This window comes from Eschrichtius robustus, chromosome 16, assembly GCF_028021215.1.
Source record: "Eschrichtius robustus isolate mEscRob2 chromosome 16, mEscRob2.pri, whole genome shotgun sequence".
NCBI lineage: Eukaryota > Metazoa > Chordata > Mammalia > Artiodactyla > Eschrichtiidae > Eschrichtius > Eschrichtius robustus.
The window spans coordinates 70492538-70509856 of NC_090839.1; the positions used below are offsets into that span (position 1 = coordinate 70492538).

At 43.0% G+C, this 17319-nt stretch overlaps 1 protein-coding gene across 4 annotated transcripts in view; it reads right to left on the minus strand.

Moving 5' to 3' along the window:
- Positions 1-4714: 4714 nt before the first annotated feature.
- The window catches only part of LOC137750136 (acyl-coenzyme A synthetase ACSM1, mitochondrial-like), a 51713-nt gene continuing 39108 nt past the window's right edge, over positions 4715-17319 (minus strand). For all 4 annotated transcript variants that reach the window (XM_068524473.1, XM_068524472.1, XM_068524470.1 and 1 more), the window contains 4 exons: positions 8861-8988; positions 7655-7754; positions 6556-6675; positions 4715-5057 (listed from right to left, as the gene is read on the minus strand). In XM_068524473.1, coding sequence (XP_068380574.1) covers positions 4971-5057; positions 6556-6675; positions 7655-7754; positions 8861-8988 — 435 coding nt within the window. In that variant the 3' untranslated portion in view covers positions 4715-4970. The remainder of the gene's footprint in view (positions 5058-6555; positions 6676-7654; positions 7755-8860; positions 8989-17319) is intronic.

Sequence of the window (17319 nt, forward strand, 5' to 3'; positions counted from 1 at the left end):
CAGAACACAGGCACATACACACAGGCACAAAAAGAAGACAAACACACAGATACAATCAGGAACACCCAAAGGGACAGCAACTTCACACACAGCACACTCACACACATATGAAACACAGACACAACTCCACGGACCCATATGCCCTGAGACATGTACCTAATACGTAATCCCCTGAGTCACAGACACACACACGGATTTGCACAACCAACATACACTCATTCAGTGACAAAGGTACAGATACAATGCATACAGGGAATACCAGAGAGACACTCAATGTCTCAGTGCTGTGCAGTGGAAAATTCACGTTCACAATCGAGATGCTCACAGACACAGAAACTCAGACACACAGGTTCATACATGCAGACTTACACATCCACAGTCACACACACACATACTCCCAGACATTGGCACTCTAGTGGATACCTCCACAGGCACTTGGGGTGAACAGACCCTGGCATTGAGGTAGAAGGTAGACGGGCTCCAGGCTGAGCAGCTGGAGCTTGTCTCCTGCTGACATTTCCAGGAAAAGATAAAGGCAGGAACAGGGAGAAGCTCAGCTCTGCCTGAGTAAAAAGATAAGACTACCATATTTGTCATTCTTGAGGTCAAGGAGACCTCCTGGACTACACATGCACAAAAAGGTTCCTCAGGTGTCATAAAATGGAGGGGGCGCTAGCCCGTAATATGTCCTGCCAACCTCCCAGAGACTCTCACGCTGGAATCTATCTTGGCTAAAAGATGCACGTGCACATTGGGTAGGACCCTGAGTCAGACCAAATATGGGCACAAAGCAAGATGAATCAAGGTGATTGGCTAGAGGGAACCCGGAAAACTGCCCCCATATAAGCAATTTAAGCCACCCCAAAAGCGTGACTCTCTCTCTCTGAGCCTATCCATGTGTCTTTGTGCATGTACTTTTCTTCTAATAAACACTTTACCTGCTTCACTACCTTTTGTCTCTTTGCTGAATTCTTTCTTCAGAGAAGACAAGGACTGAGGTCCTGTTTCAAGCCCACTGGCCCTCGTGGTCTAGTGGTTAGGATTCAGCACTTTCACCGCCACAGCCTGGGTTTGATTCCCAGTCAGGGAACTGAGATCCTGCTTCAAGCCGCCACACCCTCGAGATCAGCATGACCTGCCCCACCTAGGCTGTCATGGAAGGGGGTGTTTTCCTGGCTCCAAACCCAGTGCTAGGCACCTGCCCCATTGAGGGCCTTCCAGAGGGCTGTGCCTATGCTCTGAGATGCCAGAGAATGGCCAGGGTAGGGTGGCTCTGGGGACGGGGCACAGGGTAGGGACTGGGCTATGACAGCGTGCACTTAACATGGGGGTGTTGCATGGGGCCTAGCAGATCCCAAGGTCAAGAGAGGGAAAAAAGTGAGCCTCCCCAGGACCCGCCCTGTGTGTCAGAGTGGGCTGTGCCCTCTCCCACAATAACAACAGTGACAGTAAAGACATCATCAGGACCATAGTATGATAATATTATCATCACCACAGCAATGACTGACCATCAGCCCGAGGTGGAAGAGTGAGGTGTGACCATGGCCACCTGGTTGGCTTCATCCTCTGAGCAGGGCTGACCCTGAGCAAAGTTCGACGACAGGCCAAGATTCTCTCTGGCCCCTTCTCTCTCTGGAGGCTCCAGCTCCAGCTTCTTCCTCTCCCAACATTCCCCCCACTCCCACCCAGGCCCAAGTCCCCCCATGACCCTTTTCTCAGCCTGGGTACAACACCTCTGCCTGACTCTCCATCTGTGCAATGGGGATAGACATGGTATGGGCCATAAGGAGATGCCTGCAAAGTACAGTGCTTAGCACAGGCTGGTAACAGGAGGGGCCTTTAAAGGCTTCACAGCTTCTAAGGTGCCAGTTCTGGGAGGACAGTCGCCCCTGGGAGATGAGGAAGCTGATGGGCACAGGGCGCTCAGCACATGGCCTCCCTTTGTCCTCATGACAGTCTTTGGACGCAGGACCGGACATTTCCATTTTAGGGAGGAAACCCACCCAGGGTCACACCGCTGGTAAGCAGCACAGCTGGGTCTCAAGCCCAAGGCTCCTGGCCCTGCCTTCAGGGGCCACGGAGGGCTCCCCTGGATGGGAGGCTGAACCGGCTTTGGGGATGCTTCGTCTGCGGCACGAATGGTCTCACCCTTTCCAGGCCCCTTAACTCTGTTCACTTCTCCTTCTTTCCCTCATCCTTGCTTGAGCTGTAACCAGGGTGACCCTGGCACCATTCATGGAAGTCCCCAGTCCCTTATAGGCTGCGTCTGCCTCCCATTCACTTCTGGGCTAGTCTGACTTCCACCCCTTCTGTGCCTGGTCTGTCTTTTTATAACCACACAGCCCAAATGTGGGACTCTGTAGGCAGGCAACTGCATCTAAACAGATTTCAACACTAATGTTTTGTTATCCCTGTTTTTTGTTTTTGTTTTGCTTGTTTTTTTATCATTTCTTTGTAGTTATGGTAAAAGACATTGATTTTCCATTAGAACAGTAATAGAATGTTTCCTGTTTACAATAAGTTTCCATAATAATAAAATCTATGGGGTTTAAAGCAATGATTTTAAAGCTGTCATGGGCCTGAATGAGCTGGGAAACCACTGTGTCAATCACACATAAAAGCACCTTTAGGAAGTTCACCTCAGGACAGGGCCCAGAATAGACGATCATCAGTGGGGTTTGTCTAAACACCTGGGTCCCTGGGCCCCAGCCCACCTGCTTGGCTCTCCCCACCCAGCACTCCTCGTACTGCCAAGCTGTTTGGGTGCTGTCCTCAGATCCCCCGGAAGAGAAGCTGATGAACTTTCTCCATTAAAATTCTCAATTTCTGGAGGTCCCTGGAAAGCAATAATGAGAGTCAGACTGGATTTTTTTCCCCTTGTTTAGGTTCACAATCTAAAGCCCATGCTAACAGGTGATGTACCTAACCCTGTTTCAGGTGTTGAAATGTCTACATTAATTAGGGATGATTTTGAGATCATACCCATACCATCTGGTCACACAAAGTGGAATTCGCAAGCCAGAAGGAAACATATTTTATTACCATATTATCATGACCACGTAATTCAGTTCAACTATAACATCTTTCCCTTTGGGATTTCTTCTTTGTTCATATTTTATTTATAAGTGTACTTCTCAATTTCCAAACATGGGAAATTCTAGTTAGCTTTTCATCAGTGACTCTTCTAGCACAATTGCATTACCAAAAAACATGCTCTGTGTGATTTCATTCCTCTGAAATATATTGAAATTTGCTTTGTGGCCAAAATAAATAAGGTTAATTTTTGTAAATATACTATATGTGCATCTCGATTGTGAACGTGAATTTTCCACTGCACAGCATTGAGACATTGAGTGTCTCTCTGGTATGCTCTGTATGCATTGTATCTGCACCTTTGTCACTGAATGAGTGTACGTTGGTTGTGCAAATCCGTGTGTGTCTCTGTGACTCAGGGGATTATGTATTAGGTACGTGTCTCAGGGCATATGGGTCCGTGGAGTTGTGTCTGTGTTTCATATGTGTGTGAGTGTGCTGTGTGTGAAGTTGCTGTCCCTTTGGGTGTTCCTGATTGTATCTGTGTGTTTGTCTTCTTTTTGTGCCTGTGTGTATGTGCCTGTGTTCTGTGTCTATGTCTCTGCCTACATGTCTGTGTGTGTGTGTGTGTGTGTGTGTGTGCACCTCCTTGGGGTGTGTGTGGGTCTGCCCTGGGGGGTTGTCTCACACGGCCCTGAGTATGTGTACTGGTGTGTGTGTGTGTGTGTGTGTGTTCCCCCCAGGGTGTCCTTGCCTGCGTTGGTCTGTGTGTGAGCTGTCCATGAGCCCAACACCTGAGTCCCCAGGTGAGGCTGGGGGTGATTCTTTGCCTGTGCGTCTCCGTGTTTGTGATGTCTGTATATTACCCTGTGAGTGTGTGTATCTGTGCACCTCAGAAGAGGGCAGCTGCAGAGGGGATCTCCCTATTGGTGACCCCCCCCCCCAGGAATGGGTGAGAAGGAGACAATATGCGTTTCTCTCACCCCCAGGCTCAGCCTCTTCTGCCTCTGCTCCTTCCAGCCTCTGGTGGTTCCATCTCAGGCTGGAAGGATGGATGGCGTGAAGGGTTAGTTCATAGGACCACAGGCCAGGGGGATCAGAGGGCTCTGGATGGCAGAGGAGATTACACACTATAAGGATAGGTGTCTGGGGAGGACTCCGGGCCCCTGGGGAGGGGCTGGGGAACAAAGCTCCTGGGTCCCTGGGAAGGGCTCGAGGAGTCCTGCAGGATTCCTGGGCCCCCAGAGGGCAGGTCCCTCACTCACCTGCACTGGTCCAGGCTGGGACTTGCAAGCAGCAACAGCAGCAGCAGCATTGGTGGGAGGAGAGGCAGTGGGTCCACTGGAGGGTGCAGGTGAGGGATGGTGTGGCAGGCAAGTGTCGTCACCAAGCTGGGCTGCCCTCCCCTCTTCTCCATTCCCCAGACACCACACTTGCCCTGCCTCCCGCCTCACCCCAAGTTGGGCAGAGGCAAGCCAGGCAGGAGCAGACCCCGGGGGCCACATGGACTGTTCTTCCCAGACCTCTATGTCCTGGTCGTTGACTGGGTCCCAGAGTCTCTGGAGCCAGGAGGGAGAATCAGGCCCTGGGGCAATCTCTGATGGGGGCTAGGGGAATTACCAGGGACAGCATTTAGCACTGGATCTTTCGCAGAATAAATGCACAACAGACTCACTGTGGATGCTGAGTCAGTATTTAATTTGCTTCAGCCCCATTCTGAGCGCTCAGCTGGGAAATCTGAAAGGAACAGGGAACTTGGAGGAAGGATAGTGATTGATATTAATTTAAAAGACAAAAATGCTGGAATGTTGACACTTCTGGCTCTCTTTCAAGTCAATTCTCTCAGCGTTCCTCTCCTCACCCTCACCATCGTGAGGAAACTGAGGCCACCAGGCATTTGGCCAACATCACACAGTGGTTTCTGAGTTTACTGCCAATTACATCTGACCAAACTCCTTCTTCCGGAGTTCACTTCTTTTTATCTTGCCAGTGATGGTTTTGGGCAGCTCTGAGACAAACTCCACCTGGTTGAGGATAAAGCAAACACATTCTGACTAAGTCCCCCCGTCATTTTCTATCAACCCTCAGCTCTCCTCCTTTGCCCTCTCACAGTCCCCCAGACAGGCTGGCGCCATGTGGGGGCCTTAACGGGGTCCACCATTTATGTCAGATTCTCCTCGGACCTCCTGAAGTTGGATGCAGCCCTTTGATATACTTTGACCAGTGAAATATGAGTAGGAGTGAAGTGTGCCTGCAACCTCTAACAGAAAAGTTGGGAGTCATTGAGACAGGCCACCCCCTCTGTCCATCTCTTCTAGGACTCTGGGAGGTACCTACGTGGTGGCTGCTCCTTTATCCTGGTCCCAGGATGAGGGGATGTGGAGCAAAGGCTCCGGGAAAGCTATGGTGGACAAGTGGCGTGAGCAAGAAAGACACCGTCCTCATTATAATCCACTACAACTTTGGGACTGTTTGTTACCCACAGTAACATGTAGCCCTTCCTGACTGGTACACATCCTCTATTCTACTCTCGATAAAGCATCAGATTCTAATGGTATAGCAGCATGAACTCTGTTGTCAGATACACATGGGGTTGAATTCCAGCTTCTATTTACTCTAATCTCAGGCAATTTACTTTGAGTCTCTAAGCCTCAGTTTCCTCTCTGTAGACTGGGATGATTATCTCAGGTTGTGGAGAGGATTAAATGAAATAATAATGCATGTAAAGCACTGAGTCCAGGGCCTGGTACACACAGTAAATGCTCAATAAACGTTAGCTATATAGCTTTATAATATGTATTGATTGTAAACATTCAGACAATGCAGCAAAGTATTACTACAAAAGAAGGAAATTTTAACTTGTTTTTAAACAAATCAGTGCTACGTATGTTCTTTCTTAGCCTGCTTTTTTATCTCAATAATATATTATTGTGATATTTTATGTTAACAATCTGCATCATTATTTTAAATTACAGAATAATATTAAATTCCATGAGTAATTTCATCATTTCTCTATTGCTGCACATTTTTATAGGTTGTACAGAGCATTTAAAACAAATGAAGTTGAACAAAAAATATCAGAATGTATTACATGTTGTTAGGGTAAATATCATTTTGTTCATTTTTGTTTGTTATGTATGTTTATGTGTATTGGGTTGCAATATAGAATGTATTTCTCACGACAAATAATGTTGTTTAATAGTTTGGAAGTTGCTGGTTTGGGTGTCTTTTTCAAATTTTGAAAGATTATAAATAACCTTCTTGGATATCTTCGGGCAATTGTCCGATTTTTTTCTTTAGGTTGACATGCCAGCAATGGATGAGTTTCTGACACAGGATCGAGGTTCCATCCGATTCAGTGGGCTCCCTCACACCACTAAGCTGAAACGCTTCTTCTGCAGAGAAAAATATTAGTGCTCTTGGCTACTTAGGCTTCACCCCAGACACTGCATGAGACTTGAGGCAGTGGAGCCCCCGGAACCACTCACAGGGACCAGACCCCATCCATCTGCTCTCACTCACCTTCCTTGGGTACTTGTATGGGGCTGTCACTGACTTCACATGCTGCTGCAGCTCCTTGGTGAGCTGGTCCCGATCATGGGACAGGAATTTTGGGGTCAGGACAATGAAAGCCTTCACTACCTGCAGTGAAGAAGCAGAGTGGAGGCTCAGGGCGAGTGACTACCAAATTATAGTTTAAGGAGTAAATGCTTGGGACTTCCCTGGAGGTCCAGTGGTTAAGACTCCGCGCTCCCACCACAGGGGGTGCGGGTTCGATCCCTAGTCAGGGAACTAAGATCCCGCGTGCCATGCCACACTGCGCGGCCAATAAATAAATAAATAAAAATTTTAAAATAAAGAGTAAATGCTTACTAAATTAATGGGAAAACAAACTGACAGTAGAGCCTTTGGAAATCCCAGGTTCAAATCCCAGTACTTCCAATTTCCACTCTTTGCCTTGGAACATTTCTTAACCTATCTTAATGTCGATCTCCTTCTCTGCGAAATGGGGAGAGGACAGGTTCATTCCTCATCGGGTTTATGTAAAGATTCCATGAGATGATACACATAAAACGTGAAGCCAGTTTAAATGTATTGTTATTCCTATCATTGTTATCATCACCATTTTCACTATTATTGTAGGTAGAGTTCTGTGGGCATTTAATAATAGTTAAGACCTTTAGAAGGTGTTCAATAAACACTTGTTGAATCAAGGATGCATGCTCTGGAGCCAGAGTGCTCAATTTCCCACCACTTATTAGCTGTGTAATCCAGGTTAGTTATTTAACCTCTTTATGCCTCTGTTTCCTTCTCTGCAAAAAGGTATAAAAGGAGTCCTTAATTCACTGTGTTCTGTGAGGATAAAAGAGCTGACACCCAGTAAGAGCTGATGAACTACTAGATGGCAGCAGCAGCAGCTTTCACAATCAGCATCGTTCCAGTCACGGATGAGGCCACAGTGCCCCCTGCTGACCACGTCGTGTAAGTGCACATGCACACCAGCCATGCCCTCCCTTCACCCTAGCTCCAAGGCTGGGTAGGCATGGCCTGGAAGTTTTCCCCTCACCTGCCTTCCCAGCCCCACACCCAGCCACGATGACCTCCACGTCCCGTTCCTCACCTCCCCTCGGATCGGGTCGGGGCTGCTCACCACAGCGGACTCAGCCACCGCTGGGTGCTCTGCCAGGGCGTTCTCCACTTCTGCCGGCCCAATGCGGTACCTGCAGGACCAATGGTTCCTTCTGAGCCAATTCCTGGGCGAGGGTGACCCAGGCCCTCAGATCGCATCTTTTGGAGAGACACATCTTCCCTTGGCACGGAGGGTATCTGTCACAGGGCGCCAGAGGCCTGTGTAATGGGCCTGAAATGTGAAGTCCTGAACATTCCATGCTAAGGAATACAAGGCTCAGGTGCTCCCCAGGGCTCCTCACCTCTCGACCCCAGGTGAGGGAGGTGAATGCTTCATCCTCGCAGAGCTCTGGGGCTTGGCTCAAGCTCAAGCAGCTTCCCCTGGCATGAAAACTCTTTAGCTTAACATTTGTACAAATTTTACACCCTATTCTTCACTGTATCAGCATTTGTTTTAGAAACTAAAAAAAACAAACTCAATTTTCCTGAAATTCCCAAGAAAACATGTTATTCTAGCGTAACGTGTCATTTTTTTTCTTTATAAATCATGTAAGAGTTAGGAACAACAGACTTGGAGTCAGACCGCCTTTGTTCAAATCTGGGCCCCACCCTGTACTGTCTTTGAAACTTCAGGCAACGTTTTTCACCAGTCACTGACTCCGTTTCCTCATGTAAAATGGGCATAATCATGGGCATTCCCTGGCGGTCCAGTGGTTAGGGCTACGTGCTCCCACTGCAGGGGGCACGGGTTCAATCCCCGGTCGGGGAACTAAAATCCTGCATGCTGCGCAGTGCGGGCCTCCACACCCACCCCCTCCCCACACCCCCCAAAAATAAAATAAAATAAGATGGGCATAATCACATCTACCTTACAGCATTGGGAGGTGGATCGTACAAAGCTCTACAGAGAGTACCGTCACATAGAACGTATTCCATACAGGTGAATTTTATTATTGTTGGTGTTATGTGTTTCTGTGACATGTGCTTCATCAGAGGAGCACACAGAATAAGCTCCCTCAACAAATAGGGACCAAAGTAAAGTTTTCCTTCCCAGTGCCTTTAAATTGCATGATGTCTTACTTTGGTTCAGAGTTAGGCTGAGAGCCCATCACCAAGGCATGAAGGAATGTCTGGGCGTGCTACCTCCCACCAGGCTCGTGAGGGTGGCACCTTCCGGCTCAGGGTCAGCCACACCTACCCGGAGGCATTGATGACATCATCGGCCCTCCCCAGGAACCAGAAGTAGCCCTCCGCATCAACAGTTGCTCTGTCCCCACTGTTGTAAAAGTCCCCACACTCCACTTCGGCTGTCTTCACCGGGTTACTCTGCAAAGAGAACAATACTCCTCTGTCAAAAGCAGTGAGTTTAGAGATGATGAGCTACAGCAATGGGCTCGGATCTGGGTTTGAATCCTGCTTCTGGCTCTACCTGGCACCTGGGCAATTTTTATAATCTCTCTGAGTCTACTTTCATTACATGCAAGCACTCAATGCATGCTACTGGTCGATTAGGGAAAAATGTTAAACCAATTTTAAGAACAATTTTTTAAAATTTAATTCATTTATTTATTTATTTATTTTTGGCTGCGTTGGGTCTTCGTTGCTGCACGCGGGCTTTCTACAGTTGCGGCGAGCGGGGGCTACTCTTCGTTGCGGTTCACGGGCTTCTCATTGCGGTGGTTTCTCTTGTTGCCGCAATGTAGGGACCAAAGTAAAGTTTTGACTAAACTTTACTTTGACCAAAGTAAAGTAAAGAGCACGGGCTCTAGGTGTGCGAGCTTCAGTAGTTGCGGCACGTGGGCTCAATAGTTGTGGCTCACGGGCTCTAGAGTGCAGGCTCAGTAGTTGTGGGACACAGGCTTAGCTGCTCTGCGGCATGTGGGATCTTCCCGGACCAGGGATTGAACCTGTGTCCCCTGCATTCTCAGGCGGACTCTCAACCACTGCGCTACCAGGGAAGTCCCCAGAACAATTTTTAGAAATAACAACTCACTTCTGTGTGCCACTCCAGTAAAATAAAATTTCCGCTAGAGCATAACTCTATTTTATTCACTGTTATAAGCTCTGCATTTACACAGTGGCTGGACAGACGGGAGGTGTCGATAAACGTTTGCTGAATGAATTTTCTTCCCAAAATATTACCTCATTTGAGCCTCACAGAAAGCCTATGAAGCTGGTATTTTTCATTAAACTTTTAAGATAATTGTATATTTGCATGCAGTTATAAGAAATAATACAGAGAGATCTCATGTACCCTCTACCTAGTTTCTCCCAATGGTAACATCTTGCAAAAATAATGCTCACTATCATAACCAGGATATTGACATTGATACCATCCACCAATCTTACTCAGGTTTCCCCAGTTTTTTACTTGTACTCGTGTGTGTGTGTGAGTGTATCTAGTTCTATGCCATTTTGTCACATGTGTAGGTCCATGTGTCTACCACCACAGTCAAGGTACAGAACAGTCCCTTCATCACCAGGATCTCTCACGTTGCTTTTATATCCACATCCACTTCTCTCCTCTCCCTTCTTCCTCCTCCCTTCCCATACCTAACCCCTTGGCAATGACTAACCTATTCTCCATTTTTATAATTTTGTCATTTTTGTAATGTTACATAAATGGAATTATATAGTATATAACATTTGGGACTGGCTCTTTTTTTAAACTCAGTATCATTCTCTGGGGATCCATTCACATTGTTGTGTTCATCAACAGTTTGATCATATTTATTGCTGAACAGTATCTCACGTTACACATGAGACACAGTTTAAACATTCACCCACTGAAGGGCATCTGGGTAGTTTCATTTTTAACTATTATGCATAAAGCTGCTGTGAACCTTACAGATTTGTGTGAGGCTGGCATTTTTTAGCCCATTTTACAGAAGAGGAAAGTGATGTTCAAGGAGGCACAATAACTCACTCAAAGTCACTCAGCTGGGCAGTGGGAGGGTTGGCATTTGAATTTACAGCCTATGCATGTGACCACTAAGCACTGTGTTGGGATTTTTCTTCTTCTGGAACATGGAATAATTTTAAGAGGTTTCAGAAAAAAAATCTTTAAACATTAAATTGCATCCTTTTTTAGAGTCCCGTCCAGTTGGTCTGATGATATTGAGATTCTCGGACATATTTTTAAAAGCTCTGGAACTACCAAGAGTAAGATAAGTTTCCATTTCAGAGCTTTTTTTGCCTTTAATTTTTTATTTTTATACAGTTTTAAAGGTAACTTTCCATTTAGAGTTTTACACCATTTCAGAACTTTTAGTGAAAATAGAAGTTAGCTAGAATTTAAGAAAATGTTTTGTGTGTATTATAGTTATGGTTATAATTGCCTCCTGTTTTTGGCAAGAGATACTGTTTTCCACTTGTGATAGCAGATCAAATTCTTTTTTAAACAAATGCTTTAAAGTAATAATATGATTTAAAGTGAAAAATAATGTAAGTAATAATATAGATGGTGCATGGATATGGCAAAAAATAGTTGACGTGGAATTCAATGACTGAAATTTAGGAGACACCACACCAAAGGGTACAGAAAAAGTCCCACCCCCAATTCATGTACCATTTGAACTGCTGTCCATCTTAGTGTACTGTGGTACAGTTGACCTGACACATCCCTGTGGACAGGTATTCTCTGAAGGAAATGAAACTTCTTGATGTCAATCATCTCAAGTAGGGTCAGAGATTGGAACCTTGCAGATGGGACTCCCACACCCAGGGAAGGAATTCCTTTGTCTCTCTGGGCCTGAACTTCTTGGAAGTAGATTCTCAGAGCCATTGAAAAGATCCTGAATGGTAGGAGAATAGTATCACATCTACCACACAGAGATGGTCAGAGTCTACAGAGGCACCAAAGTGAGTTCTTCACCTTGACTACTTTTAAAAAGTGCTAATGGTGGGTGATGTCAAAAAAACATGGCATATGAGGAAGATTTAAGGTCTCATTTCACCCAAAAAAACCACAAAAAAGTACAAGAAGTTGAATTGACTATGTACGACATCTGGGAAAGAGTCAAAGGCTTAAAACAACCTTATAAATACCCAATCAAGAAAAAGCCATCTTAAAAATAGTAGAAAAGCTTTGTGACATTTTATTCACCCTTGCTCCCCTGTCCTGCATGGCAGTTTTGGTCTTGAGCAGATGGCAGCCCAGTTCCCAGTCCCCCTGCTCCAACCAGAGAGAGCAGAGAAGATCTCATTTGCAAATTATTGTACACACCTGTTGTAACCTGTCTCGGGATAATTGGAGGACTGGTGCAAGGCACCCAGTTCATGTAACTCAGAATATAAGTGGGAAAAGCAATAGGCACTGTTCATAGAAGCTACCTGGAAGACTACAAAACTAAAAGATGCCTGAGGTAAGAAATTATGGGTGGAGATATACAATAGATCATCAAGGTCTGGAGGAGAAGCTGGGGTGAGATTCTTTCGAGAAATTAGGATATTCAAGACAGCTGTGCACATGGCGGTATTTAGAAAATTATGCACATACCTGAGCAAGACATGTGCTCACAAGAGTCCTAAGAAGACCTTAAGCTTTCACCTCAGACTGATCTCTAGGCTCAGAGCAAGCCTAGCTAAGTGGTGAAGGAGTACCCCAGCACAGACCTAACTTGTACATTGGTTCTTCTCTCCTTTTTGTTGTTATTGCTATTTTTGTTTGTTTGACCTCTTAGCACTCAAGAAATTCTCTGTCAAAACATTAGCTGAACATGAGCTAAATGATCAGAAGCTTCAGTGTGATCACACATGGCAAATAATTGTCTTTGCAAGAAGAGTTTGGAAACGTCTCAAAACAAACATACTATTATAGGCTTCAATGGTCAACAAAACAAAACAATAACAACAAAACCCCAGGAACCCCAACCCCCAGGGAAGCAGGAGAATCTGATTTCCAGAGCTACCACATTGTAATAGTGAGAGGACCAATATTCAACTAAAAATTACAAGACATACAATGAAACAGAAATCATGCCTCAGGACTTCCCTGGTGGTCCAGTAGTAAAGAATCCACCTTCCAATGCAGGGGAAATGGGTTCGATCCTTGGTCGGGGAACTAAGATCCCTCATGCCGTGGGGCAACTAAGCCCACGCACCACAAATACTGAGCACGTTTGCCTCAACTAGGCAGCATGCATGCTGCAAACTACAGAGCCCACGCGCTCTGGAGCCTGTGCGCCACAACTAGAGAGAAAATCCACATGCCACAACTAGAGAAAAGCCCACATGCTGCAACAAAAGATCCGGCATGCCGCAACAAAGATCCTGTGTATCACAACTAAGACCCGACACAGCCAAAAGTAAAAAATAAATAAATATTTTTTAAAAATCATGCCTCATTCAAAGGAATGAAATTAATTGACAGAACCCATCCCTGAGGAAGTCCAGACATAAGACTTACTAGACAAACAGTTTAAATCAAGTTTGTTAAATGTGGTCACAGAGGTAAAGGAAGAAATGGACAAAGCACTATAAGAAGTCAGAAAAATGACATATGGACAAAATGAGAATATCAACAAAGAGATGGAAATTATGTAAAGGCACCAAAACAAACGTTATAGAAAAGTGCAATAACTAAAACAAAAAATTCACTAAAGTGTTTGGCAGCAGTTTAAAACAGGAATAAGAAAGAATCGGAGAGTTGAAGACAGAACCATAGAATTTATTGGGTCTGAGGAGCAAAAAGGAAAAAAATGAGGAAAAGCAAACAGAGCCTAATGGACTTGCATGACACCATCAAGCAGACAAACATGTGCATTATGAGAGAAGGAAATGAAACAGAGAAAGGGACAGGAATATTATTTGAAGATATAAGGGGCAAAGTCTTCTCAAATGTAATGAAACACATGAATTTACAAATACAAGAAGTTCAAAGAAATCCAATAAGATAATCCCAAGAGACCCACACCAGGATACATAAACATCAAAATATTGGAAGCCAAATAGAATCTTGAAAACAGCAAGAGAAGTGACTCATCACATACAAGGATCCTCAGTAAGATTATCACCTGATTCTCATAGGAAACCTTGAAGGCCAGAGGTGGTGGGATTACATATTTAAAGTGTTGAAAGAAAAAAACTGTCAATCAAGACTACTCTATCCTGCCTTCAAAACACTCCTTAAAAATGAGGGAGAAATTAAAATATTTTCAGAAAAAAGCTGAGGGAGTTCATTACCACTAGACCTGCCCTAGCAGATATGGTAAAGGGATTCCTACAGGTTAAAATGAAAAGACTCTAGACATGTGTCAAATCCATATAAAGATATCTTTGGAAAAGGTAAGTGTGTGGGCAAATGTAAAAGCCAATATTACTGTAATTTTGATTTGTGACTCCACTTTTAATTTTCTATAGTATTTTTTTTAATTTATAAAAAAAATTCTAAGTCTATATTTTTGGGTACACAGTGTACAAAGAATATAATTTATGGCATCAGTATCAGAAAGAGGGGACAAAGCTCTATAGAAGTAGAGTTTCTTGTTTTTGTTTCTTTTACTGCTTACATGTGTTTAATGAGGTAGCATTGGTTTATAACATCATATGTTTCACGCATACATTATAATTTGACTTCCTTATACACTACAGCATGCTCACCACCAAAACTCTAGTTTTCATCTTTCACCATACAATTGACCCTCTTTACCCACTTTGCCCTCCAACCCCCATCCTCTCTGATAACCATTAATAGGTTCTCCATATCTATGCATTTTCTTTTGTTTTGTTTGTTTGTTTTTTTAATATTCCACATATTAGTGAAATCACAGGTATTCGTCCTTCTCTGTTTTGTTGATGGTTTCCTTTGCTGTGCAGAAGCTTTTTAGCTTGGTGTAGTCCCAGTTTACTTTTTGTTTTTGGTGCCCTTGCCTGAGGAGACATAGCCAAAAATATATTGCTAAGACCAATGTCAAAGCGCACACTGTCTATGTTTTCTTCTAGGACTTTTATGGTTTTAGGTCTTACATTCAAGTTTTTAATCCATTTTGAGTTAATTTTTGTGTATGACGTAAGATAGTGGTCTAGTTTCACTCTTTTGTGTGTGGCTGTCCAGCTTTCCCAACACCATTTATTAAAGAGACTTTCTTTTCTCCATTGTAGATTCTTGGCTCCCTTGTCATAAATTTGTTGTGCATATGTGTGTGAGTTTATTTCTGGGCTCTCAACTATTTCCATTGATCTATGTGTCTGTTTTTCTGCCAAATTATTTTGAATAGTATAACTTTGTAGTACGATTTGAAATCAGCGAGTGTGATACCTCCCACTTTGTTCTGTTTTCTCAGTCAGGATTGCTTTGGCTACATGGGGTCTTTTGTGGTTCCAGACAAATTTAGAATTTTTTCTTCTATTTCTGTGAAAAATGTTATTGCGATTTTGATATGGATTGCACTGAATCTGCAGATTACTTTAGGTAAAATGAACATTTTAACAATGTTAATCCTTCCAATGCATGAGCATGAACTAGTTTTCCATTTCTTTGCTTCTTCTCCAATTTCTTTCAACAATGTCTTATAGTTTTTAGTGTACAGGTCTTCCACTTCCTTAGTTAAATTTATTCCTAAGGATTTTATTCTACTTGTTGTGATTGTAAATGGGATTTTTTTCTTAATGTATTCTTCTGCTAGTTCATTGTTATTGTATATAAATGCAACAGATTTTTGTATACTGATTTTGTACCCTGCAACTTTCCTCTTTTCATTTATTACTTCCAATAGTTTTTGGTGGAGTCTTTAGGGTTTTCTACATATAAAATCATGTCATCTGCAAATAAGGTGACAAGTAAAGTTTGTCACCTTTCCAATTTGGATGCCTTGTATTTCTTTTTCTTGCCTAACAGCTGTGGTTAGAACTTCCAATACTATGTTGAATAAGAGGGGCGAGGATGCTCATCCTCGTCTTCTTCCTGATTTTAGAGGGATGGCTTTCAGCGTCTCACTGTTGAGTATGGTTTTAGTTGTGGGTTTGTCATAAATGGGCTTTATTATGTTGAGGTATATTCCTTCCATACCCACTTTATTGAGAGTTATTTTTAATCATAAAAGGATGTTAAACATTGTCAAATGATTTTTCTGCAACTGTAGAGATAATCATATGATTTTTATTCTTTGTTTTGTTAATGTGGTGTATCACGTTGCTTGATTTGCCTATATTGAGCCATCCTTGGATCCCTGTAATAAGTCCCACTCCATCATGGTGTATAATCCTTTTAATGTATTATTGTATTAGGTTTGCTAATATTTTGTTGATAACTTTTGCTTCTATGTTCATCAGAGATATTGGCTTGCAATTTTCTTTTTCGTGTGTGTTATCCTTGTCTGGTTTGGTATCAGTCTAATGTTGGCCTTGTAAAATGAGTTAGGGAACAGTCTTTCCTCTTCAATTTTTTGGAATAGTTTCAATCTGATAGGTATTAAATCTTCTTTGAATGTTTGGTAGAATTCACCAGTGAAGCCATCTGGCTTTCTGGGAGGTTTTCAACTACTGTTTCAATCTGCTTAATGTTGATCAGTCTATCCAGATTTTCTATTTCTTCATGATTCAATCTTAGAAGGTTGCATGATTCTAAGAATGTTTCCATTTATTCTAGGTTGTCCATTTTTTGTTCATAATATTCTCACAGTCTTTTATATTTCTGTAGTATCCACTGTTATTACGCCTCTTTTGTTTTTTATTTTATTTATCAGCGCCTTCTCTCTTTTTTTCTGTGAGTTGAGCTACAGGTTTGTCAATTTTGTTTATCTTGCAAAGAACCAGCTTTCTTTCATTGATCTTTTCTACTGTCTTTTAAGTCTCTATTGTATTTGTTTCTGCTCTGATTTTTATTTCCTTCCACTGACTTTGGGCTTCACCTGTTCTTTTTCTAGTTCCTTTAAGTGTAAGGTTAAATTGTTTGAGACTTTTTTTGTTTCTTGACGTAGGCCTGTATCACTATAAACTTCCCTCTTAGTACCACTTTTGCTGCAACCCACAGATTTTGGTATGTTATACTTTCATTTTTATTTGTCTTAAGGTATTTTTAATTTTTTCCTTTAATTTGTCCATCGACACAGTAGTTGTTCAGTACCATGTTGTTTAGTCTCCACATATCTGTGACTTTTCTAGCTTCCTTCTTGTAGTTGATTTCTAGTTTCATACCATTATATTCAGAAAAGATGCTTGAAAGGATTTCAGGCTTCTTAAATTTATTGAGACTTATTTTGTGTCCAAACACATGGCCTAACCTTGAGAATGTTCCATGTGCACTTGAGAAGAATGTGTAGTCTGCTGCTTTTGCACAGAATGTTCTATATAAATCTATTCAGTCCATTTGGTCTAATGTTTTATTTAAGGCCAATGTTTCCTTGTTGACTTACTGTCTAAATGATCTATCCATTAATGGAAGTGGAGTGTTAAAGTCCCCTACTATTATTGTGCTGCCATCAATTTCTCCCTTTAGGTCTGTTAATAATCGCTTTATATACTTTAGGTGCTCCTACGTTAGGTGTATACAGTCGTTGGTTCCAGGAACCCCTGCAGATACCAAAATTTGAGGATGCTCAAGTCTCTTATAATTTGCATATAATGTACAAACAATTTCCTGTAAAGTTTATATCATCTCTAGATTACTTATAATACCTAATACAATGTAAATGCTATGCAAATATTTGCTGGCACACA